This window comes from Lytechinus variegatus, chromosome 12 (genome assembly GCF_018143015.1).
Source record: "Lytechinus variegatus isolate NC3 chromosome 12, Lvar_3.0, whole genome shotgun sequence".
NCBI classification, from domain to species: domain Eukaryota; kingdom Metazoa; phylum Echinodermata; class Echinoidea; order Temnopleuroida; family Toxopneustidae; genus Lytechinus; species Lytechinus variegatus.
Window position 1 is genome coordinate 19,892,241 of NC_054751.1, and position 26,679 is coordinate 19,918,919.

Below are 26,679 nucleotides of genomic sequence, written 5' to 3' on the forward strand. Positions count from 1 at the left end.
AAAAATATACATAACACTTACTTAGTCTTAAAGACTACCCCCCCCCCCCTCCCCCGACGGCGAACAGATGTGGGGCTTGTGGTCATAGACCAGAAAAGGCTTTACAACAAAGACAGAAAATGAAATGAGAGGAAAGGAAAAGAAACATGGTCAAATATATATATATATAAAGAGGGCGTCTTTTACAGTGCGCTTCCACCATCTTCAAAGCATTGATTTCTTTGAAAGGTGAGTTTCACAATCCGTATGCCCATGAATAGACGTGTTTTTCACGACTTTTTCAGAAACGGATTTTGAATTCTCTTTTTTTGGTCACATCATGGGCACTGACGAAGAGTGTGACTTTACCTTTCAATTTTGAGAGCTATGCTCCTTTTAAAATCTACGATTTTATTTCCACGCCATTTTACTAAAGATTTTGTGAATACTTTATTCCTTATGCCGAAGCAGACTATATAAATATATATATATATATATATATATATATATATATATATATATATATATATATATATATATATATATATATATATAATTAGTTCCTGTGATAAAAAGGTAACCAATTTTGCTCGCTCGCATCACTCTTATGCAGCTTGTCGAAGGGCTGACCCGATGACTCCTGATTTCCTCCGCCAGACAACGGGTCTCAAGATTTATTTGAGAAAAAAGACTCCTCTGATCAAAGCCAAGAGAGCAGATTTTCTCTTGGATATACCTTTTTTAACAGATGACATTTAAAATCATGTACCTCAAAATAATGGATGACATTGAAAAACTTCTAAAAATACATATTTGTAATTCACTTATTATCCAAGATTCACCGTACCAGCTGTAATGTTGTAATGGAAAATGTAGTTTTAAAGGTCAGATAGGAATCGCCTAAGATTTACAGACTTAACTATGTTAACGGTCAAGATATCAAAGAAGAACATGAAGTAGTCGCGGTAGTTGTAGAATATCAAGAGGAAGAAGAAGAGAAAGAAAAAATATGGAGATGAATGGACAGGAGAGACTTTTGCTGCAAGTATATGTCGCTTCCCCCCCTGGGGGGGGGGGGCTTCCATTGACGGGTGGATACCATGCGCGACCATGATGGGGTCTCGAAAAGCACCTTATACACGTATTTTCCATATCCTGCAAATGCACCCCTTAACAAGTATTGGCGTGTGGAACCCTACCCTTAACAAGTATTGAAAACCATACGATACTCTTGGCGAGTACTCCCGTAAATGAGCCCCTAAACAAGTACAGCGATATTGTTATGTCACGGGTCCGTCGGTCGTCGGTTTTACCTTTCCACATCATTTGGTTTAGTACGGCCCCAACTTCCACAGCTCGCGCAAATCGGACTCTAAACACGTATGTGTTGGGGCAAAAAGGACATTCCTTTATAAAACATTCTAATTTTTGTTTCATCATCCCCGCAAATTTGACCCTAAACACGTACGTAGCTTTCCTTGCAAAATAGATACCCTTTTTTCATTATTTTTGTGTTTTTGAGACCCATATCACGTTACGTATGTATTGTGCTCTATCTTGAAAAAGACATCCTTTTATGTGTTTTTTGGGTCGCGCATGGTATCCACTCGTCAATGTAAGTGCCCCCCCCCCCCCGGGTCGCTTCCCTATCAAAATGAAATGTCCTGATACTACCCAAAATAGCTTCAGAACACTGATAAGATGAATACGACGGCCTGTCAGTTTTCTCATTGGTAAGTGCGCTAGTACACCGTTTCCAATAAAGTCTAACAATTTTCATATCTTAACTCGTTGAATAAGAAAAGAAGATGTTTTTGATATCATCCACATCGATATTCCTCGGAATTATCGCGTTCGTTATGTGCCTGTGGTTCGTTCGGCGTCCTAAAAACCTTCCTCCGGGGCCATGGACACTGCCTTTGATTGGATACCGATTCAAAGACGGTCTGGTTCATGAAAGTTACGCGACGTTAGCCAAGAAGTATGGGCCGATTTTTAGCGTTGGACGAGGAATGTTTCTCTTCGTGGTCTTGAACGATAAGGAGAGCGTAAAACAGGCGCTTGTTAAGTCGGGAGAGTTCTTTTCACACCGATTTGTACCGGGGCCCGTTAACTGGTCCATACCGGACGATAAGAAAACAGGTAAATCCACTTTTACAAATTAAGAGAAAGATAAAAATAAGACTTCTAAACCTGCAGGTAACAATAAGAAAATACATAATGAAGGATTTGATTTTAAGTGAATGTCTTTCGAAATGGAGAAAAGGAGTAAAAATAAAAAGGAGATAAAAAACGAGGCTTTGGGGGCTCAAGGCTCCTCAAAATATGTACCCCCCCCCCGAATAGAGAATAAACACACACTTATGTGTCATGAAATCACAACCATGATAGGTCCAATGGAAATAAACCTCTGGCCCACCATGCATGGGTCTCTGGAATTACAATTTTTCACATTTCATACTACCATTTTGGCTGTGTTTGAAGAAATATATAAATTTATGAACAAAGGTAGACTTACGTTAATACACATGTTTCATTCATGCATTTTTGTATTCCTGCTAATACGTATTTATTAATACTCTGTTGACATAGGTGACAGTTTTCCAGAGGATCATGTTGTCTGATTACTTCGGGTATTTTAGCTATGTCCCTTTAATGTAATTAAACGGCACGGGATGTTGTTCTAGTGCATGGTAGCTTTTTATTACTATATTTGTTGATTTTCTATCTATAAAGCATCCATTGTTTGGAGTAATGGAAAACCATGGGATGACCAGCGAAAATTTTCTCTTCCGGCTCTTCGTTTCTTTGGCTTTGGTAAGAGGAGTCTTGTTCCTCAGATCAACCTTGAGGCCCGTTGTCTGGCGGAGGAAATCAGGAGTCATCGTGGTCAGCCCTTCGATCCAGCGGATTTACTGAACAAAGCAAGTAGTAACGTTATAGCTCAACTTGTCTTTGGTCGCCGATACGAATATGGAGACGTCGAGTTTGTTAGAATTCTTCGAATGATGAGAGATATCTTGGCCCTCATTCGCGATGATGAACTAGTAAATGTGTTCGAACCGCTCATTCATACGCCGGGGTATAAACCATTCCGGGAAAAGGTTAACAATCTAATGGACTTCTCTAGGTCTCTCCTCATGGCCCACAGAGAAACTTTCCAAGATGATCACATCAGGGACTTCGTGGACGCATTCTTTGCTGACGAAATTTCCCAAAACTATACCTTGGATCATTTCGCTAGGATGGTGCTGGACATATTCACCGCTGGTACAGATACCACGGCGGTTACTACTTTATGGGGGATGCTATATTTAGCGCTTCATCCTGATATACAGACGAGGGTAATTATATCATTCACACTATCTTTTTTTTCATTACTTGTATCTCTTTATGAAAAATGAACTAGAGTCTATGCCTCTATTATGTCCATGGAGCTCTCGAAATGATTTAGGAGTGACCCAGCAAAATATCGTCTATCAAGCAAGGTGAATCTAGAATATACCAGGGGTGTAGGTATTCATTTACCTTCGGAAGTAGGCCTACTTAAACTTTAAAATAATTTCTGACTAGATATCACCCCCCCCCCCGAAAGAAATCATTAAAACGGGGCAGTAATTAGCTGACTAAAAAACCTCTAAAACTAAAAGAAAAACGAGAAACCCAAAGTAACTTTACTATGAAGATCCCCGCAAGGTCTCATAAGAGATCAATAAAACTTTCCAGAAATCCCTGAAGGAAGATCATTGAGACCACTGAACTGCTGAAAGAACTCTAAAGTACCGGCCAAGAACTTTTGAGAGGGCTTTTATATTTTATAACACGCAAAATATACATTCTCATCATTTGATTATTTGTCACATTCAATCATCTTTAATTGACGCATGATTGTAATGATATTCAGTGTTTATACCGATTATCATATACTATCACCATGCAGGTACAAAATGAGTTAGATGCAGTTGTCGGGCATGGCCGACAACCGACTATGGATGATCGCGCAAATCTTCCTTACTGCCACGCCACTCTGATGGAGATCATGCGAATCAGACCTGTCCTCCCATTATCCCTCCCTCACATGACGTCAGCAGATGTAACTCTTGGACCTTATACCATTCCTAAGGGGACTATCGTTATCCCTAACCTGTGGGCTGTTCATCATGATCCTAAAGACTGGTGTGAACCACACGAATTCAACCCTGATAGATTTCTGATTGCCGATGGTCAGACTGTCGTCAAGAATGAGGCTTGGATGCCATTTAGCGTAGGTCTGTATTTTTTTTAAATTTTGATTTGCATTTAATTTATTTTTCGTTGAAGAAAAGTAAAAGTACAAATAGAATAATAAATGTGATATTAGCAAAATGAGGCTTTGGTACAAGGGTTCAAGGAGCTCTGGTATTTTTCATTAGTAATATGAAATGAGAAAGATATACCACAATCCACGTTATCAACGGAATGGTCATAGAGCGACCAAGTGGCCATGCATTTCATTTCCTCACTGGGCATTGTGGTACACACCAGTAATCCAACGAAGTTACGATTGGAATGTAGAGGATTCGAGGTTCGAGCCTTAGGTCTTGCAGATGGTGACGTTAAAAGACCCGTTTACATGGGCGGAAATCTGTCCCCAAAGGTAGGGGGACCAGCGCCTGGAACGTTTGACAGCAAAAAAAAAAGGAAAAGAAGGTTATCACCAAAAATGTATGGTCATTTAAACATATTTGACAAGCAAAAAAAAAGGGTTTTCACCAAAGATATAACGTCATTTAGTCCAAAATACACGTGTTATTTCGATTGTGAAGTAATGCATTTTCTCTATCATAAAAGACCAAAAATGGTAGGGGGACATTTGATATCGTGTCCCCCTACTATACGTCCCTCTGTCCCCCTTGGGATTTCCGCCCATGGTTCCATATACGAAAGTGCTAATATCTGAATGACAAGACGTTTGTAAAAAAAAAAAAGCCAATTACACACAAAACAAGCCCATAGAATGATCGATCTAGGCGTATAGGCCTATGGGTGGGAGTGGGAGGGAGGGTGAGTATGTGTGTGTGAGGGCAATCTGAAACTCAGTTATTATTAATCACCCTAGACATGCCAGCGGACGTGGTTGTGATATCATAAAATAACAAATTTTCATCCTCTATAACAAGGCTCAATTTGGAACATAGCACGCGAGCTTAGATCGGTGATAGGAGACTATTCCTACCGCCCCACACACACTACTTTAGTTTAATTGGCGGAAGGAGAACTTATAATTGATGAGTGCAGTGTGAAACAGTTTGAAATTAGATGAGGAAACGAGGAAACGATTGGAATGGCGAACTGGACTGGGTACGTTCGCGGTTGATGGGTAAAATGCAATGTTCCCAGAAGTAGGTCATTGCAAACTCCACATTATCAGGCTGTGTGTGTGTGTGGGTGTGAGAACGCTTATGTGTGTTGTGTGTGTACTTCTCTTTTTCTTCTGTATAAGTATACTTCACTCTGTAGTCGATTTAACACATTATAATCATATCTATAATTAATGAATATCATTATTATTATCTTATCATCGGTACTTTGTGGTGCCATCAATCCGATGGTCCTCTTTTTCATATTATGTCAGCCAACGATATTCTCGAGAAAAAAAATCCACTTTTATGCGTTAAGTACCTCAAAATGGACATTTGAAAGCTCGGACAGGTTTGTTGCACCACAAATTGCTTCCCCTGATCAATTATTGTCACCCCTGCTCAAATTGTCGCCTCATTTTGGCGACAATTTGTGGAGGAGGTGACACCACAAATTGTCCCGTGTGTTATTAGACAAACGGAGAATTATTCCAACTGTTGTTAGATCATGTGGATAAAAAACCTAATTTTCCACGGTCTCTGCTGCTGTTCTCTGTATTAGCCTCCCAAAAGGTAAATTGCCAGTTGGTCTAAACCCGATATGACTAATGGCCATTTAGCCTCATCCTATACATGGTATAATTCCATTTCGTCTACAACCAGTTTACCTTTTGGTCTAATTGTCATTTTGCCTATTTATCATTCCGTCTAATTTTTATTTGGTCTAATTTCTATTTGGTCTAAAATCTAATTGGTCTAAGACCACTTGGTCAACTCTTGTAACAGACTGGAAATACTTATTTTGGATTTAGACGAAAAGGCGATTAGAGCATTTGGCTATTTTTTCCTTTCTGATCTTGACATCCCTCACCAGGTCGCCGTGATTGTCTAGGTCAACAGCTCGCTAAGATGGAGGCATTTCTGCTCTTCACCAACCTCTTCCAGCAGTTCGAATTCAAACTTCCTCCTGATCAACCAACCCACACCATGCGAGGACAGTCTGGACTTACAATGCCACCAGAAAGCTATAAGATCCGTGCCTTCGAACGGTAAACACAACGGATTTAGCATGCAGATACTCTTACATTTAGTAATTTTCTTCACCTGTAAGCACAAGGAAAAGGAGTGATAAAATCCGATGTGAATCATGTGAATCGGAACATTCTAAATACAATTGTAATTATGAACAGAACACAATATCTCACTATACAATGCGAATGCGATGTGCAAGTTAAAGAAGAAAAAAAGAAAGCAGTCCTTAAATATTGATGTTTCAAGATTTGCTTGTGGGATCCATGGAGAGGATACTTAACTCACTAATCACACAACGCTAGTGCGTAGCGCGAGCTGAATTCAGCACTATGAACAGGATGCCTATCTCGCTAAACAAATTGAGGAAAGGTCGAGTCAAGAGCAGAATATTTATGGTATAGTATCATGATCTTGAAAATGGGATATTTTCAGCACCATGTAATCCATTTAGACAGCACATGTAGTCAAATCTCTATAACCAGGCAATGCGAGCGCGAAACGCGAGCAAAATCTTAGATTGTACCTTTTTTTATTATATATATATATTTTCAATTATGACCCTTTTTTACTCTCTTTTCTTCCTCGTGTTATCTTTCTACTTCTTTTTTCTCTGATCTCTTCTGGATTATCACCTTTTCTTTTAAATTATTTTCAACCTGCAACCAAGTTCACTTTCTCATTCCTTCTCTATTAAGCCATGAGGAACTGCAATGACAATTATAATGCAAGTGAGATTAAGGAGGGCTGAGTGATTATGAATGTGAATAAGTGAGATTGCAGTGCATTGCATGACGTGTGGTAGTGAGAGGCCTGTTGGTACATAATGACACTCCAGATAATTATGGTGGCAAGCACAGCCATTTGCTGGCTATTAGGCTATACTTTTCACCACTCTAAATTTGAAGTCATTGCAAGTAGGTTATTATTTCTGTATCTTAACATTACAAGGGTATGGATTATATAGGGAATAAAAAATAAATAAATAAAACTGTGCAAAGATCGCTTCCTGAAGAACGGTTGTGTCCTCACACTAAAACCAGTTTAACAAGGCAAAGCGATCTTGAAAACAACATCGCGAGGTGGTTTTCCAAACCGGCTTGGAACATCGCTTTCAAGACCGCTTAGACCGTTCTCATTACACGTTAAACTAGTTTCTACTCAACTATTTTTAGGAAGGTAATGAGAACGGGGTCTATCATTTCTAGCCTTGGGTTGGAAGGGAAGTTAATGCATCATACCCAAAACTGTCTTTGGTCATATTTTACACGTCACGCAGCATGCCGTGCGCATGGTCAGATGATCCGGTCCCACTAGAACGTGAGCATACCATCCTTTCTCTCTTTTTATATTATGAATTTTTAGTCAGCTATGGGATGTTAATGTTTTGCAAAACTCTTAAGACATGCCTTTGTGAATTTATGTTGGTTATTAATGACTAATGTTTATACTTTTTTCTGAATAATTATTAGCCTGTATGCCAAAATACTATGTTTTTGTATAATTTTCTGTATTATGAATAATTATATTTCTCTATGATTAGTGTTTTGTTTGGTTTATATTGTAACATTACATTTTGCAATGTGCCATTACTTATACGATTTGAACCAAATGAATTTCATAAATACTATTACATGGAGAAAAAAAACCACCAGTATATATCCAGGGAAATATCGATGAATTTATTAAAATACATAAAACAATGAAAATAATACAAAAAAAAAGAAAAACTACATTCGTTCCCCAAATCTGTTAATCCTAAGTTGTTTTTTCTGAACAAGTCTGTTTTGAAAACAGTTAATGCCCTCATCTGTATGTGATAAGTGAACTTGCCGATATTATTTCATCATACTGCATACTGTATTTTTTTGTATTTATGCGACGTTAAACATAACTATGTTAAACATAGTAATATCAATCGATACACGGCTGGTGTGTTATTATCATTTGATTATTCTTGACATGCTTGATGTGTTTTCCTTTTAGTACTGCTTTTATTGTAATTTTTAATATGATTTATATTGATTTTATTCATGGACGTAGTCTTTCTTGAGGGGCGTCCTTTTTCAAGCCTTTGTGCTCATGACTGTCCCCTCCCATGCAATGATTGTTATTGTTATTTTACCGTGAAATATTATCAATATATTTTATGTTGTATGATTAATTTTTTGAATGGAAACAAAGAATCAATCATTCAATATAGGACAATTTCATGAGCCATGAATAACTGCATATGTTTAGGCCCTCCCTCATTTTGATGGTGCATAAAAGCAAAAATTGTTTTAACAACAAATGCATTTTATATATTCTTATTAACTTAGCAGAAGTCACACTTTTCCCTTTGCTCATTACAAATTTGCCTTGTATATGTTTGAAACCTATAATGTCATGATATATAAGCCCTAAGATGTATAGGCCCTAAATTTCACAAATAGATTTGATTTCCACATAAACTATTTGAAAAGTTTGAATTTTGATGATACTCCTATATTTTTGCCATTTTATCAATAATGTCAGAATCTGACACAAAAAATCATGCAGTTATCTCATAGAAATTACATTTTGACCTCACACAGAACTGTGTTTTCATGTTCTTACCCTATGATCAATAAATCTCTTCTTATTGGTTGTTTTAAGCGTAACTGGTATTCCGTATTCAAGAAGGCCTACTTTCATTTTCTGTCAATGTTTCGAGTTGTTCTTTTTCTTGAACTAAAATACTTGTAAACTTGAAACTTGTTGTGCGTTACAATGTTTGGTAATTTGACGGTAAAACTGGACTACAATATTAAGGCCTAGAAAGTGATTTTAGTATGCTCTATATAATGCGATTTTCGTAGTCAATTTCTTAAAAAAAGTCCCTATCGTGGGAGGGAATACCCCCTCCCCCGCTCGCTTCGCGCCCTCGCCGGGACTCAAATACCAATCACCCCCCCCCCCAACAAAGAAATCGACACCTATGGAGTGTAGTCTGCAGACACAGACCCATATATATTATTTAATCACTAAATTTAAGTGTGTGATCCATAAAAAGACTATCACATACAAAACTTGCTGTGGCAATTCCCGAGCGAGAGGGCATTCAGTTCACATTCAGACCCTTAATCTAGTGAAGGGTCTGTACAACAGACAATATGGTTAATAGCTCTATGGTAATACTAGTAGTATTTGCATGCAACGGGGAAAAAAAAGAAATTTTCACTTCGGAAAAATGTCTACCTTTTCTCCCCCATTTTGTTGTTGTGCCTCATGAAAGCTGCCTGGATTTTTTTTTCGCTTCCTTCATTTGTGTGTGTGTGTGTTTTTTTGGGGGGGGTGGCACATTTGGGGCTGAGACACCCTTCCCCCGTAGCTACGCCTCTGTATAGACGTTCATGTTGATATTGCAATGCTCAAGACTGACATTCTCGTTATGAGTCAACAAGACGTGCTTTGTGGCAAATCAGATAGCGTGTTTACTAAGAATCATGTGATCATGATCATAAAATCATGTGATTCGTCAAAAAATACGAATGTTCATTTCTTGATTTTCTTTGAGATAACTTCAGTTTTGCTTGTTTTCGTACCCTGGAATCCATGGCCCTGGGAAGCGGGGCAGCACCCCCATGCATTTTGGAAGATGTGTAAAAATGGTAAAAATTGAAAAATGTAACAAAATTTACCTGTATTGAAATTTTTTTTTATTTACATCAGCACCCCCACTTAACAAATCGTTCCCAGGGTCCTGCTCGAATGGATTTATTTGGTATTTGTATTGTAGAAAGAGCAAGTCATTGCACTTCATATTTTGCACAAAGTGCGTTCATATTTATCTATATGGTAATTCATTTATCTATATCGGAAGAATAGAAATGGTGCCAGTGGAGGATTCAATAGGGATACTCCTATACTTCTTTGAAGGCCAAGTCTAAGCAAGTTGGTTGAGTTTTTTTAAGGAAGGGCGAGACAGCTCAATGCTGAAAATGAAGATTCGTCTATTCATAAACATGATAAAAGAGCGATATGCACGACAAAAAAACGTACAATCCCTCGGAGTTGCTATTATTTTGAACAGATGGAATTTCAAATAATTCAATTTTGTTCCTCAAATAAATGGATCGAAATGGAGGGCTACTTATTAACTTAGTTGGAAGGTAGTATCCATAATTCAAAATCTAATCATCGTGCGAACTATAATGTTGTAATTATAAATTTATGCATTTAGAAAGGTCAGGGCCCGTATTCCATAAACAAGATAAGTTTTTTTTTGCTTAAGTTTGAGCAATTTGTCTTAGCATCTTGCGTGTCTAAGATATCTTGCCAAACGATATTCTATCAACTTTAAGACAATTGTCTTGAGTCAGACGATATGGCTAAGCCAAAGTCTAAAATTCTATGACGTCATGAGAAAATTGTGACGTCACGCAACTTTTGTCGCGAACGTAACGGCTGCTCCGCGGTAAAAGTATATGTGTTTTATGTGTTAAAGCAAAAATAGCATCACAACAAATATCAAGATGGAGGCTAAGAAAAAAAGGGTGGCCAATTTCACGCTAATAGCGGAAATAAGAGAGAGGGATGAGTTCTCGTGACCCGAGCTCAATACACGTATCACGTCAGTATAAAGAAAAGGTGTGGGTCGAAATTGCCTTGAAACTGAAATAATCAATACAACTCACAACTATCTTAAAGTTAGGTCAAATTTCTTAGCAATGTTGTATTTATGGAATACAGGATCTGCAGTTTTAAGAAAAGTCGCTATGGCATTCTATATCTGTCTTCGTCGCGCAAAAACTCGTCGCCCAAATTCTAAGACAAAATTCTTAGCCAATCCTCTATGAAATACGCGTTAAGCATCTCGTTTATGGAATACTGGCCCCTAATCCTCTACGATTTACAGATTAAACTGTCAAGATATCAAAGAAGAAGATAAAGAAGTTGTAAAAGAAGAAAAAAATAAAAGAATGGAGGTGGCTGACAGAAGAGACTAGCGGCGAACCTGTGCTGCAAGTATGCCCTTTCACTATAAAAATGAACCTTGGATCGTTACCTTGGTTGAATAGGACTCTGATAAGATCAATAAGAAGTGCAGTCAGCTTCTCATTGGTAAGTGCGCTTATACGCCAGTACACCGTTTCCAATCAAGTCTAGCCATCTTCATTTCTTATCGCGTTGAACAAGAAAGGAAAATGTTTTTGATATCATCTACATCGATATTCCTCGGAATAATCGCGTTCGTTATGTGCCTGTGGTTCGTTCGGCGTCCTAAAAACCTTCCTCCCGGGGCCATGGGCACTGCCTTTAATTGGATACCGATTCAAAGACGGTCTGGTTCATGAAAGTTACGCGACGTTAGCCAAGAAGTATGGGCCGATTTTCAGCGTTCGACGAGGTACCTTTCTCTTCGTGGTCTTGAATGACAAGGAGAGTGTAAAACAGGCGCTCGTTAAGTTGGGAGAGTCAATGTCACATCGATTTGTACCTGGGCCTGTAAGCTGGTCGATACCAGACGCTAAGAAAGAAGGTAAATCCGTTTCTCACAAAGGAAGGATAAAGTAGACTTTTAAACCCCCAGTTCATAATACGAAAATACAAAAATGAGACATTTCGTAACACCAATAATTATATACAGTATAAGTGAATGTTTGTCGAAAAGCGGAAAAGGGGTGAAATTTAGAATACTTGGAATCGACCTACGGGGAGTTTTTGGGGGCTTAATGCTCCTAAACTAAAAGAAGCTTCCCCCCCCCCCCCAAAAAAATACAATGATTCAACGAATATTCGTACACTTGCGTATTCGCTAGGAGATCTGAGCCAGCGTGACTGGACCGGACCAATGTTAGAAAATTTGATATATATGCTCCACCCCAAGTATCGTCGCTGGATTAGTGAAAATAATCATCTACAATTCCTTATTTTCATACGATAAGTTTGATTGTGTGTAAAATATTGAATCAACTAGTACTGTAATATGACAAATTTGTTTGCAAGTGATTCCCGTTCAGTTTACGACCGCCTGCAACGGGTTTTTTGTTGTTGTTGTGTTGTACGATCGGTCGCTTGTTGTCTTTGATCACTCGCGATCGTTGTAGGAAATCACACGAATCTCAGATGGCCGTAACAGGTGGCATCAGAACTTCGAACATGTCCAAAATCCAAACGCGATCAAATGCTATCGATTCGGATGACAGTAACGACCAGTAGCACTGCTAGAGGTGTCACGCGCGTAAAACATTCCCCATAGACTTGTGTGTTAAAATGGCACTTTTGAAAAATTCATAAAAAATAAATGTGAAATTAGAGGGTGGAATGTTTACTACCATTGGATAGGATATATATCTGGCATTCCATATCTGACCAGGAAAGGGTAGCGTAGCCAGCTCATTTTAAAAATAAATTGCCATTTATGAAGATAACTATGAATGGATCAAATTCATCGACTCAAACAGTAAAATAGCCCTAATTAGTCCGCCAGTCAAAAAAATAGTTCCAAGTCACTTTTTTATCTTCCCACTTTGGGCGAAGGGAGTTCAGTAGTTACCATTTCTAGAATCAGTGTTAGATTTTGAATCATATTCATACAGTTTTGTCAATCAGCAACATCAAATTGAAAAAAACTCGAATGGGTTGGGTCGAACGAATATCTTGAGCCCTCCTGATGTAATTAGGCTCATGGCACCTATATTATATGACCTATGAATTTTATTTTATTGAATAGCTACTTTGCTATTCTTTCATATCTGTACACTCACACTAGCACAAAGAAATGCATTGAAAATGCCTATTTTCTATGCAATGACCCATTTTAATGTATTACTCATACATGTTATATTCACTATATGGATGCATACATATCCTGCCTGCATACAGCCCAGCAGTGAATGTAATGACAATGGGTCCCTAGTAATTGTAATATAAAGGTGTTTGTAAATTTTGTGTAGATATCAGGATACCAGAACTGCCTCAATCAAAATTACCAGATATACATGAGATTGAATGAGGAAACAATAAAAGTATAAGAACATACTACTTTAGTACATTTGCATTTGACCTATTATATCAAAATTTTCCTAGGGCTATTGCCTCTCAGATGTAAGAAGGAAGAGATACATAAAAATAGATAGAAGAGAGAGAAAAAAAAGAGAGATAGAAAGAGAGAAAGAAAGATAATTACATAGATGGCATGGCTTATAAAGAGGGGGGGGGGGTAGACTGCGATTGGAGCACACAGCCACCCCCCCCCATCCCTCCTTAGTTGTGTACTATTAGCCCTTACCTTACTCTGTGCCTTTTTTCTAAATACCTTCTTGAAGGTACCACTCTAGTTCTCTTCAGTAAATTAGTTCTCAAAGCTCCTCTCTACCCCCTTCCTTTTACATGAGCAATTTGTAAAGGTCTCTCTAATATTAAGTATGTGATGTACACTAACACAAACCAATGATGAATCAGAACAAAAAGAGGCATAGACGCTCTATACATTGACCAGTCTACATATAGGCTTACATAATACACAGACCTACTAACTTTAGCTGATATGGTCTTGCTAGCCATTAAATCAATTCTTTGCACCTCTTGATGACTAAACATATTGATATCAGTGAGAAATTGTTTGCTACTGAAGAGTTTGGCCAGGAATTCCACCCACTACTAGGGATTTCCCATATTACTTAGAGGTGTCACGCGCGTAAAACATTCCCCATAGACTTGTGTGTTAAAATGGCACTTTTGAAAAATTCATAAAAAATAAATGTGAAATTAGAGGGTGGAATGTTTACTACCATTGGATAGGATATATATCTGGCATTCCATATCTGACCAGGAAAGGGTAGCGTAGCCAGCTCATTTTAAAAATAAATTGCCATTTATGAAGATAACTATGAATGGATCAAATTCATCGACTCAAACAGTAAAATAGCCCTAATTAGTCCGCCAGTCAAAAAAATAGTTCCAAGTCACTTTTTTATCTTCCCACTTTGGGCGAAGGGAGTTCAGTAGTTACCATTTCTAGAATCAGTGTTAGATTTTGAATCATATTCATACAGTTTTGTCAATCAGCAACATCAAATTGAAAAAAACTCGAATGGGTTGGGTCGAACGAATATCTTGAGCCCTCCTGATGTAATTAGGCTCATGGCACCTATAGTCCAGCTTGGACCTTGTTGTTTGGAAGTGCCCTTTCCCAAAAGCTAACATAGAGGGCACATGTCTCCCAATCTCTAATCAGCGACAATCCACTCATCTTCGCTCCGAAGATGAGTGGATTGTCGCTGATTAGAGATTGGGAGACATGTGCCCTCTATGTTAGCTTTTGGGAAAGGGCACTTCCAAACAACAAGGTCCAATCGCTCACGGTATGGACCAGTAGCACTGCTATCATTTAATCGTACGATGATCGCATTGCTTCACTTCAATTTTTACAACCATGCAATCGGTCGTGCAACACTTGCATGTGAACGTAAGAGCATTATGCAGGGCCCTTGGAACGATTTTTGTTTACAAGGGGTGCTGATGTAAATTTGTCCTTTTCAAAGTGATTATGCGGGGGGGGGGGGTGTTGTTCTAGTGGTAGTTTGTTGGGTTTTTTTGTTTCACCTGCATAGCAGAGTGAGACTATAGGCGCCGCTTTTCCGACGGCGGCGGCGGCAACATCAAATCTTAACCTGCATGAGGTTAAGTTTTTGAAATGACATCATAACTTAGAAAGTATATGGACCTAGTTCATGAAACTTGGCCATAAGGTTAATCAAGTATTACTGAACATCCTACTAGAGTTTCATGTCACATGAACAAGGTCAAAGGTCATTTAGGGTCAATGAACTTATACCATGTTGGGGGAATCAACATCAAAATTTTAACCTGAGGTTAAGTTTTTGAAATGTCATCATAACTTAGGAAATATATGGACCTAGGTAATTAAACTTGGACATAAGGTTAATCAAGTATCACTAAACATCCTGCATGAGTTTCACGTCACATGACCAAGGTCAAAGGTCATTTGGGGTCAATGAACTTATACCATGTTGGGGGAATCAACATCAAAATTTTAACCTGAGGTTAAGTTTTTGAAATGTCATCATAACTTAGGAAATATATGGACCTAGGTAATTAAACTTGGACATAAGGTTAATCAAGTATCACTAAACATCCTGCATGAGTTTCACGTCACATGACCAAGGTCAAAGGTCATTTGGGGTCAATGAACTTTGGCCGATTTGGGGGTATCTATTGAATTACAATCAAAACTTTAAAAGTTTTTGGATCTGATTCATGAAACTTGGACATAATAGTAATCAAGTATCACTCAACATCCTGTGCAAGTTTCAGGTCACATGATCAAGGTCAAAGGTCATTTAGGGTCAATAAACTTTGGCCGAATTGGGGGTATTTGTTGAATTACCATCATAACTTTTAAAGTATGTTGGTCTAGTTCATAAAACCTAGACATAAGAGCAATCAAATATCACTGAACATCCTGTGCGCATTTTAGGTCACATGGCCAAGGTCAAAGGTCAATGAACTTTGGCCATAATGGGGGTATCTGTTGAATTACCATCATAACTTTGCAAGTTTATTGATCTGAATTTTGAACCTTGGACAGAAGAGTAATCAAGTATCACTGAATATCCTGTGCAAGTTTCAGGTCACATGATCGAGGTCAAAGGTCATGTGAGGTCAATGAATTTTGGCAACATTGGGGGTATTTGTTGAATTACCATCCTATCTCTGTAAGTGTATTGGTCTAGTTCATAAAACATGGAAATAAGAGTAACCAAGTATCACTGAACATCTTGTGCAAGTTATAGTAGTTTTCAGTGTCAGCACTGCTGCTATGTTGAATCGCGTGATGCAGGTGAGACGGCCAGAGGCAATCCACTTGTTTACCTTTATATTTGATTATAATTCTATATAGGTTCCATTATCTGGAGTAATGGAAAGCCATGGGATGACCAACGTAAATTTTCTCTTCCGGCTCTTCGTTCCTTTGGCTTTGGTAAGAGGAGTCTTGTTCCTCAAATCAACCTTGAGGCCCGTTGTCTGGCGGAGGAAATCAGGAGTCATCGTGGTCAGCCCTTTAATCCGGCAGATTTGCTGAACAAAGCTAGTGGTAACATCATAGCTCAACTCGTCTTTGGTCGCCGATATGAATATGGAGACGTCGAGTTTGCTAGAATTCTTCGAATCCTGAGAGATGCCCTGTGCGGCCTTCGCGAAGATGAACTGGTAAATGTGTTCGAACCGCTCATTCATACCCCGTGGTATAAACCATTGCGGGAAATGATTTTAAATTTAAGGAGTTTCGCGAGGTCTCACCTCAAAGCCCATCAAGAAACTTTCCAAGATGATCACATCAGGGACTTTGTGGACGCATTCTTTTCTGACGACATCTCAAAAAACTTTACCTTGGAACAATTCGTTGGGGTTGTGCTGGACTTATTCGTCGCTGGTACAGATACCACGGCTCTGACAACTTCATGGGGGATGCTTTATTTAGCACTGCATCCTGATATACAGACGAGGGTAATTATATAATTCACATTATCTATTTTCATAACCTGTATTTCTTCATAAAAATGAATAAGGGACTATGCCTCTACGGTTACACAGCTTTGTAGAACGATCCATCAAAAGTATTCAGTAAAATGTCGTCTAGGCACGGTGGATCTAGGATTTCCCAGGGGTGGAGGTATCTTTCTTTGGAAGCACTCTACATTTGAAATAATTTCTGACTATGAAATAAGCCCCCCCCCCTCCCCCTCGGAAAAAAATCATCAAAACGGGGCACAGACCCTTTATAACTTGTTGACTCTGAAAACCTTTAAAGATCAATGCGAAACCGATATACACTGTATATAATTTAAAACACACCTTGTGCAAAGAAATGTCCTCCAGAACAGCTGGATCCTCAGTCGAGGTCTTCCTGCCAACCATTTTAAAACATTATCCTCGATAAGGCTATGTGGCAGGAGGCGGGTCAATTGCATGAGGACGAGATGCCACCGTCATGCAGCTGCTCGTTTGGTAAGTTGGCTTTATATTTATTCCAAATCTAGGCTGAGGATCTTGTAGCAAACTCCATTAAGTCCAAAGCCAGCTTCCTTCTGTTTGTTATTCCCGTTCTTGAGAGGAACAAGTGGAGAGACTTGGTAGTATATCCTCTACAGCCGATCTCCACTGGGTAGTCTGCCTGGCATTCCCCCTCCTTGCATTCTAAAATAAAGTCCAGGATACTTCGTTGTTTCGTACTCATGTGCCATCTCTATGTTCTCCTCACATGGGTCAGTCAATTTGCAGACGATAACATACTTGGACTGCTTTGACCTGACTACCATGTCTGGTCGCATGTTGGTATAGTCGCAATCTCACTGGGGAAGGCCACCTGCTCATCCGAGTCTGAGACCAACTGCCAGTCTTTTGCTACACAAAGGGTCTGCTTGTATGTATTGTTTAACTTTCCTGTTGGTTTTAGTGCTAATTCTAGCCTTCACAAAAGAGATCATCAATGATCAAGGCACAATGATAATGTTGGGCGTGTGCAAACCAATGGAACAGGGCAAGGCATGAATCCAACCCAGTACTTCTTCAAGGCAAGCACAAAAATCGTGTGGAAGTAACTTTACTCGCAAGATCAATGGTCAAGGCTGTCGAGAAATCACTAATGGATCATGAAGTATATTGATATCTAAGAGATCATTGAGGCCATTGAACTGCTGAAGAGAACTCTGAAAGACAGTCTAAGACTCCTTAGAGGACTTTCATAGCAATGCAAATACAACTTGACAAGAATGCTTGATGCAGCATTTATTATCGATGAGCATAATACATTTTCCCGTTTTCATAATGGCGGGAGGTGGATGTCCAATCGTTTTATCTCAATCATAATTATGTAGATACTCCTTCCCTTAACCTTTTTCCTCTCGCTGAATGGATACTAAATACATGTGATCGAACTATTTTCATACACCGACCCCTCCCACTATCCTATTCCTCCACTAACCCTCATCCCAAAATATACATTCACATCATTTTGAAATTTGTCAGAATCAGTCATCTATGCATTGATTTGACGCATTATTTTCTACGGTTTATCTCATCATATCAACATGCAGGTACAAAATGAGTTAGATGCAGTTGTCGGGCACGGCCGACAACCGAATATGGATGATCGCGCAAATCTTCCGTACTGCGACGCCACTCTGATGGAGATCATGCGAATCCGCCCCGTCGTCCCATTATCCCTCCCTCACATGACGTCAGCAGATGTCACTCTTGGACCTTACACCATTCCCGAGGGGACTATCGTTGTCCCTAACCTGTGGGCTGTCCATCATGATCCTGAAGACTGGTGTGATCCACACGTATTCAACCCTGATAGATTTCTGAGTGCCGATGGTCAGACTGTCGTCAAGAATGAGGCTTGGATGCCATTTAGCGCAGGTCTGTATTTTATATCACATAAATTAAGTCCTGTGACCAAACATATATTCTCACTATTTTGCGATGATGTCGAAAATGAAACGCCCACTGAAGGAAATGTGCTATTCCGTGACGCCAATGATGGAATATTCGACATTTCATCATTGACACAGATCATGCAATCTCTCAGGCGCACCGGTCAGCCAGCGAGTTGACTCGACCTGGCAAGTCCGGTGAAGGGGGCGCACGCACAAATCCGAGTTCCGCTAGGCGCGTGGTTTCGGGAAAAGTAGATCAGTCTGCGCACCTCGTTATCTATATTCAAGTTAGATTTAATAAGAAAAGATGAAGTACGTGTACAAGAGTAGATAGACCATTGTTCTACCTTATAAAATGTAGGATATAAAAAACAAATTTACCAGGCCTTTATTTCGAAAGTATACAGTGCGTATCAAAAAAAAGTTTACACTTTGAAAAAGCCCTAGGAATTAAAAAATATACAACATGTGGGTAATTTGTTCACATATAATCTTGGGGTTGGGTCTCATCTATCCAATGAGGGTAAAAGTTTTGACAGAATGTTACACTTAAGTGAGCACTGTCCATTTTTGTAAAGCTCGCAGAAATCTGTTTGCGCAGAAATGCTTGTTTTAACGCTGTGTCAAGGAGAAAGGGCGAAGTCAAACTTACCTTGCAAAACATTTCTCACACATTTCCCTTGCACTTTTAGTCAATTGAAATAAAACGGATACATTCAAGCATTTTGTAACAATTTTGCCACCCAAATTGAAATTTCAACACTAGTAAGCACAACCCTTACCCTTTTTGTGCCAGCTGGATCTGAGGATGTAAGTGAATCTGAACAAAAGTTTATATCAGACATCTCCAGCATTTGTTCACTAAGTTTTTATCATTTAAAGTGGGTAGATTTCATTTTTCATTTAATACTCGTTTCTCCACTCTTTTCCCAAGCTTGAAAATGATCAACAAAATGAAAATCAAGCCTAAGCTATTTCATGTAAATCACAGTTCAGTGTAAAGCAAATATCGTCACGATGGTCTCTGCGTGTGGGAGCGGGGTGGGGCGCATTGCACTCTTCGAAGTGTTTTGGGCAAGGAAACAAGTTAAAAAGGTTAAAGATATCTTCAAATCAATTTGCTAGCTAAATTCCATGTGTTCTTCATGATTAAGGTCTACTTTTATTCGCATAACTATTTCAAAGTTCTGCGCAAATCATTTTTCACTAACTTTTCAAAAGTAAGTGGTGCTCACTCAAGCGGAAATATTTTTCGACAGTTATATCGTCATTTGCTTAAATGGATCTGTACCAATATGAAAATGTTGAAAAATCTTCAGGATATTACAAATGTATAATTTTACAGGACTATTTCTAAGTGTAAACTTTTTTTTGATACGCACTGTAGAGGGAATTATTTATCCTCGGTTGTACTAGCATGCCAGTCCAACCTCGGAAAATAATTCCCGCTATACTTACCCAAAGCCTGGTAAATTTGTATATTATTTGATTTAGTTTTAATTTTCCGCAATAGAGAAATAAAAGTACTAATAATAAAATAAATGTGAAATTAACCGAATGAAAATAGAAGGGTAGCCCTATACTCAACAGCAGCAGCACCACCAAGCCTTGTGCCGTTCTTCTACAGAGGGGTCTTCTAGGATTTGGTACAAGCGATCGAGGAACTCTGGTATTATTTATTAGTAATATAGTTATAAAATGAGAAAGACATACCCTAATCAAAGGATCAAAGGAATAGTTATTAAGCAACCAATGGCCATGTATTTAATTTCCTCAATGGGCATGCGCGCACAAGACATTGAGGAAATTATTTTTTTTCATCAAATCGTAAATTTGTTGGACTAATAACCCTAATCGCGTTTTTCAGATGGCGACCTTACTACGGTCCGTGCATTTAGTAAGATACTTATTCATTTTTCCTTATTCAAATTGTGAAGTTAGAAACTTCATCCCTTTTCCTTTTGCAAATTGTGAAGTGAGCTAGTTATTACCTAATTCCTTATTCGAACCACTCTCTCCTTATTTAAAATTGCCCTCTCCATGTTCAAAATACACTTTTCGTCATTCAAAATGCTTTTCCGTCTTCAAAATATTTCTCATCATTCAAAATACACTTTTCCTTATTAAATATACACATTTCCTTATCAAAAATTCACTTTTCCCTATTCAAACTGCACTTTTCCTTATTCAAAATGCACTTTTCCTTATTCAAACTGCACTTTTCCTTATAAAAAAAGCACCTTTCATTGTTCAAAATACACTTTTCTTTATTCAAACTGCACTTTTCCCTATTCAAAATACACCTTTTCTTATACAAATTTTTTTTTTTTTTCAGAAATACACTTTACCTTATTCATAATAAATTTTTCTTTATTCTCTCATTACATGATGCCAAGTGTTATTCGGGTTGGAAGCTAGCGTTAGTTAGGCCTGTGCCAAAGAAACCTAATTCAGAAGTAAACTTCAATAACTTCAGGCCAATAAGTAACCTTCAATATGTGTCAAAGTTGGTTGAAGGGGCAGTCACTGCTCAAATTCAGGAACATCTCGATCGTAACAACCTCTTCCCCTTAACACAGTCAGCTTACAGGAAGTTTCACAGCACAGAAACAGCCCTACTAAAAGTCAAGAATGAGTTACTAATGGCTATGAACCAACAGAAAGTTACCTTTTTAGTACTATTAGACCTTAGTGCTGCGTTCGACACTATTGACCATAGTATACTTGCTGAAATATTGGAAACTGATTTTGGGATAACAGACTCTGCTTTGTCTTGGTTGCAGTCTTACCTTTCCGATAGGCAGCAACAAATATCAATTGGTGACATTACCTCAAAGAAATTTGATGTTAGATGGGGCATTCCCCAAGGGTCCAGGCTCGGACCTCTCCTTTTTTCCCTTTATTCTAGTAGGCTTTTTTCGGTTATCAAAGCATACTCTGAAAAAATATCTTGTCACTGTTATGCAGATGACACTCAATTATACATTTCCTTCAGCCCAGTCAGGGAACAAGAACAGTCCTGTGTTTTGTCTCTTGAACACTGTCTACAGGAACTTCGTAGATGGATGTTGAGCAGTAAGTTGAAACTCAATGATAGCAAAACTGAGTTTCTTATTATTGGAACACCTAGACAAGTGTCTAAACTAAATATAGATTGCATAACAGTTGGAAATACTGTAGTAAAGCAGACCATGGTTGCAAAAAACCTTGGTGTCTGGTTTGACTCGCAGCTAAACATGGAAACCCACATATCCAAAACATGCAAAACTGCCTTTTATCATCTCTACAACTTACGTCATATCCGAAAATATTTAAGCAGCACATGTATTGATACACTGGTCCATGCATTTGTAACAAGCAAGTTGGATTATTGTAATGGACTACTTTTTGGCTTACCAGATTCTCAGATAAACAAATTACAGCGTGTTCAAAATGCATGTGCCAGACTCATTTGTAATTCGCCCAAATTTTCCCATGTAAGGCCCCTACTCATCCATCTACATTGGCTTCCAGTACGTCAGCGAATCAAATTCAAAATAATGCTCCTAACATATAAGATACTACATGACATGGCCCCCACCTATCTCAGTGAACTCCTTAAATTAAAATCACCCACCCAGTCTTACAGGCTTCGTAGTTCCCATGACACAATGCTCCTCAGTCTCCCAACATGTAAAACAAAGATCACACTAGGTGACCGTGCCTTTATCAGTGCTGCACCCAAACTCTGGAATAGTCTCCCTTCCTCAATAAGAAATGCATCCTCTGTCAACTTATTTAAAACCAAACTGAAATCCCACCTCTTTCAAGATAGTTTTTAATAAGAAGTCACTTTTTCATGTTTTTGATTATGTATTTTGTAGAAATAATTAATCTTTACTTATTTTTCTTCGATTCATTTAGTGAACTAAATTTTTGCGTATCCTGTTAATAATTGTTTTTCTGCTTATCTGTTATGTATTGTAATGCGCAGTTGAGTATATCCAAATAGAAATTGCGCAATATAAATTTACAATTATTATTATTATTATTATTCAAAATGCACTTTTCCCTATTCGAAATAAACTTTTTCTTCAAACTGCACTTTTCCTTATTCAAAATACACCTTTTCTTATACAAAATACACTTTTCCTTATTCCAAATGCACTTTTCCTTATTAGAAATGTACTTTTAATTATTTCAAAATACACTTTTCCTCATTCATATACACTTTTCCTTATTCAAAATACACTTTTCCTCATTCAAATACACTTTTCCTTACTCAAAATTCACTTTTCCTTATTCAAACTGCACTTTCCGAATGTAAAATACATTTGTCCTTATTGAGAATACACTTCCTTGTTCAATCTGCACTTTTCCTTATCAAGAAATACACTTTTCCTTATTCAAAATGCAATTTTCCTTTTTCAAAATATACTTTCCCTGTTCAAAATACATTTTTCTTATACAACATACACCTTTCCTTATTCAAAATACAACTTTCCTTATCGGAAATACACTTTACCTTATTCATAATAAACTTTTCTCTATTTGAAACACACTTTTCCTTATTCATAATAAAATTTTCCTTATTAAACTGCACTTTTCCTATTCAAAATACACATTTTCTTATACAAAATACACTTTTCCTTATTCCAAATGCACTTCTCCTTATTATAAATGTACTTTTAATTATTAAAAAGGCACTTTTCTTCATTCAAAATACAATTTTCTTTATTCTAAGTACACTTTTCCTCATTCAAAATACTTTTTCCTTATCCAAAATACAGTGTTCCTTCTTCAAAGATGCAATTTTCCTTATTCAAAATACACTTTTCCTCATTCAAAATACACTTTTCCTTTTTCAAAAGGCACTTTTCCTTATTCCAAATATGCATTTCCTTTTTCGAAATATACTTTTCTTTATTCCAATCTTGAGTAAGGAAAAGTGGATTTTGAGTAAGAAAATGTGCATGTTGAATAACGAGAGAGTGGTTTGAATAAGGAAAAGGGAATAAATATCTAACTTCACAATTTGCCTAAGGAAAAGGGATTAAGTAGCTAACTTCTCAATGTGAATAAGGGAAAAGTAATAAGTAGCTAACTTCACAGTTTGAATAAGGAATAAGAAGCTAACTTCTCGGAACTTCATCAAAGGCCTGTCCCAGACGAAAGTAATCAAATCTGAGTGATGCACGTTGAATACGTGACATACACACAAAAAGTCCCTAAAAGACCTAAACGGGTGCTTGTTCGTGTATGTTAGTGGATGGAGGGGGGGGGGGGGGTATGAGGACAATCTGGGACTCACTAGTATTAATCACCATAGAGGTGTCGTGTGTTTAAAACTGGAATTTTAATCCATTATTCGGGCTCATTCTCCGACATAACACTTAAGCATAGTTTGGTGAAAGGAAACGCGTTTCGGACAGATTTTATTTCTACCAAACTATAAAACTCTGAATGAACCTTTACCGTAGACCAGATTTGGTGTACTTTCTTTCTGATCTTGACCTCCCTCATCAGGTCGCCGTGATTGCCTAGGTCAACAGCTTGCTAAGATGGAGACATTTCTGCTCTTCACCAACCTCTTCCAGCAGTTCGAATTCAAACTTCCTTCTGATCAACCAACCCACACCATGCGAGGACAGCCTGGAATTACAATGTCACCAGAAAGCTATAAGATCTGTGCCTCTGAACGCTGATTTATATGAAATGGATAGGGAGGCCTGAAGATCTTGAATGAACACTAATTTAATTTAATTCTTTGTAATTATTCCTTCATAATTATTTTAAATGTAGATTTAACTTGTCTTTGAATATACTTGATTTTTTTTTAATTTAAAGAAAGTTCAAGTATAATGCTGACTTGCTTCGATAAAATCATTCTAACTCCAACTAGGCAAATATAAGATGTTTATTACTTAATAAAAGCATATTGAATGTACTTATAATTTCCATGAACGCCTTATTTGCAAAATACATGAATATTCATTAAGAGCAGAGCAAGAAAAAACAATTTCATTAAATAACTATGAAATTTATTTTCTGTTTGAAAATGTTCTGGATTAGGGAATGCAGAACACGTTTTTGTTGAATCAAGGAAAGAGCAACATTTAAATAGTCATTCATCTGAAAGTTCAGATTTTTGTCTTGGTTTTCGAAATAGACATGAAATACTCCGAAAATTTGTTTTGCCCAATCGAATTGGACCCGGCAGCCGCTGTGCAGTGCCAGATCGACAAGGCTCTATCCCTTTAATTGTTTAAAGCCAAATATGGTAGCAGCGACTCCTATCTTTTAACGTCTTTTGGTCTGACGCGGCAAGGGTTTGAACCCCCGACCTCCCGGTTGTGAGACGGATGCTCTTCCAATTGAGCCGGCACACCGGTCTTTATGTGGATAAAAGATGTCTCAGCTGAAATGATGAAATCAAAAGTCAGATTAGTAATGGACTATCGTGCTTTGAAAGCCTCCTCGCCCATTTTTTTTTATGTTGCAGTGATTATTTTACTAAATTGGATTGAGTAAAATGTTACAACACTTGAAAAATGAAGACAGTTTCTCCACAATAATTTATAAGTGAATACCAGAGTATTTGGGGATTTCATTATATCAGATTTATTTCATTATTATACCCGTCACATCTGATTTATATATGTACGCATTTCCTGTATTTAGTTCAAATTACACGATCTCTGATCTATTGATTTTATGCTGTTGTCGGTGTTGAAAATGGAATGAAATCAAAGGAAAAAGTATTTCAAATCTATTACAATCTTCCAAATATAAAAACCGCATCACGAATAATTGACTCTTTCATAAAGTCAATATATGGTTCGGAGGTATGGGCCACTTTTACCGTCAACTTTAAAAAGTTAGCGGAGCTTGCAAATGGTAATTCAAAGTTGTATTTGAGAAATGAAATTCAGTGTGTCCAGTTTCAATGGTTGAGAAATGTCTTGGGAATTAACAAAAGGAGCAGCCACTTAGCAATACTTGCAGAAGTTGGAATGTATCCATGGAAAGTTAAAGATATTTTCAATCGCCAGTTCGTATTGGATTTACATAATGATCGAGCAAATGGTGTTGAACAAAATAAATTGAGAACTTATAAACGTTTTAAACAAAATATACAAACAGATAAATATCTATTAACTGTTAAAAATCAGAAAATACGGAAAAACATGTCAATTTAGAACAAGTTCCCATATCGATTGAAACTGGAAGACATATAGACGTCCTGATAAAATACCCTCACATTTAAGAACGTGCAATAATTGTAATTCAGGAAGGGTTGAGGATGAGTATCACACAAGAATGAATGTAATGTACACACAACTGAAAGGGTGGTGTTTTTTGACAAAATAGCTGAAATGTATAAACAGTTTAAGAACCTTAGCGATGAAGACAAATTTATATTCATAATGAAACTTGATAAAGAAAATATAATTGATAATTTTTGTAAGTTCTTCAAAGCGATTATAAATAAGAGGGGTGAGTTTTAACATCAAGTACATTTTTCTTTTAAAATTTTTTAAGCTATCTAAAATCCACCAAAGCCACCATTGCCAAAGATATATCTCTAACATTATACATTTATTTACTTCCTGATTTGTATTCGATAATTAGATAACTTATGTATATTGCATTATGCTACACATTCTTTATGTTAAATTTCAATTCGTCATTTCTCTTTTATATAGATGTATATCTTTATAATAATTGGTAATATATGTACGTATTACTGATTTATACGACATACAGTTATGAATCTTTTTGTTTATGTTATCAGTCATAATCAGTGTATATATTTTAAAACAAAATATTCATGCCATATGAATGAAGTTTGTTAATAAATTCAGTAGTATTTCAATCACGTGTACCCTACACATTTTCACGATAATACTTCTGATGTAATT

The 26,679-nt window shown here is 37.5% G+C and overlaps 1 protein-coding gene and 1 pseudogene across 1 annotated transcript; both read left to right on the plus strand.

Moving 5' to 3' along the window:
• Positions 1 to 1,787: 1,787 nt before the first annotated feature.
• On the plus strand, positions 1,788 to 6,874 carry LOC121425509 (cytochrome P450 2U1-like). The gene is made up of 4 exons (XM_041621583.1): positions 1,788 to 2,121; positions 2,716 to 3,323; positions 3,920 to 4,247; positions 6,193 to 6,874. Exons 1-4 carry the CDS (start codon positions 1,788 to 1,790, stop codon positions 6,369 to 6,371), a joined length of 1,449 nt encoding a protein of 482 aa, XP_041477517.1. The 3' UTR covers positions 6,372 to 6,874.
• Positions 6,875 to 11,152: 4,278 nt separating this feature from the next.
• On the plus strand, positions 11,153 to 26,622 carry LOC121425184 (annotated as a pseudogene).
• Positions 26,623 to 26,679: the final 57 nt, after the last annotated feature.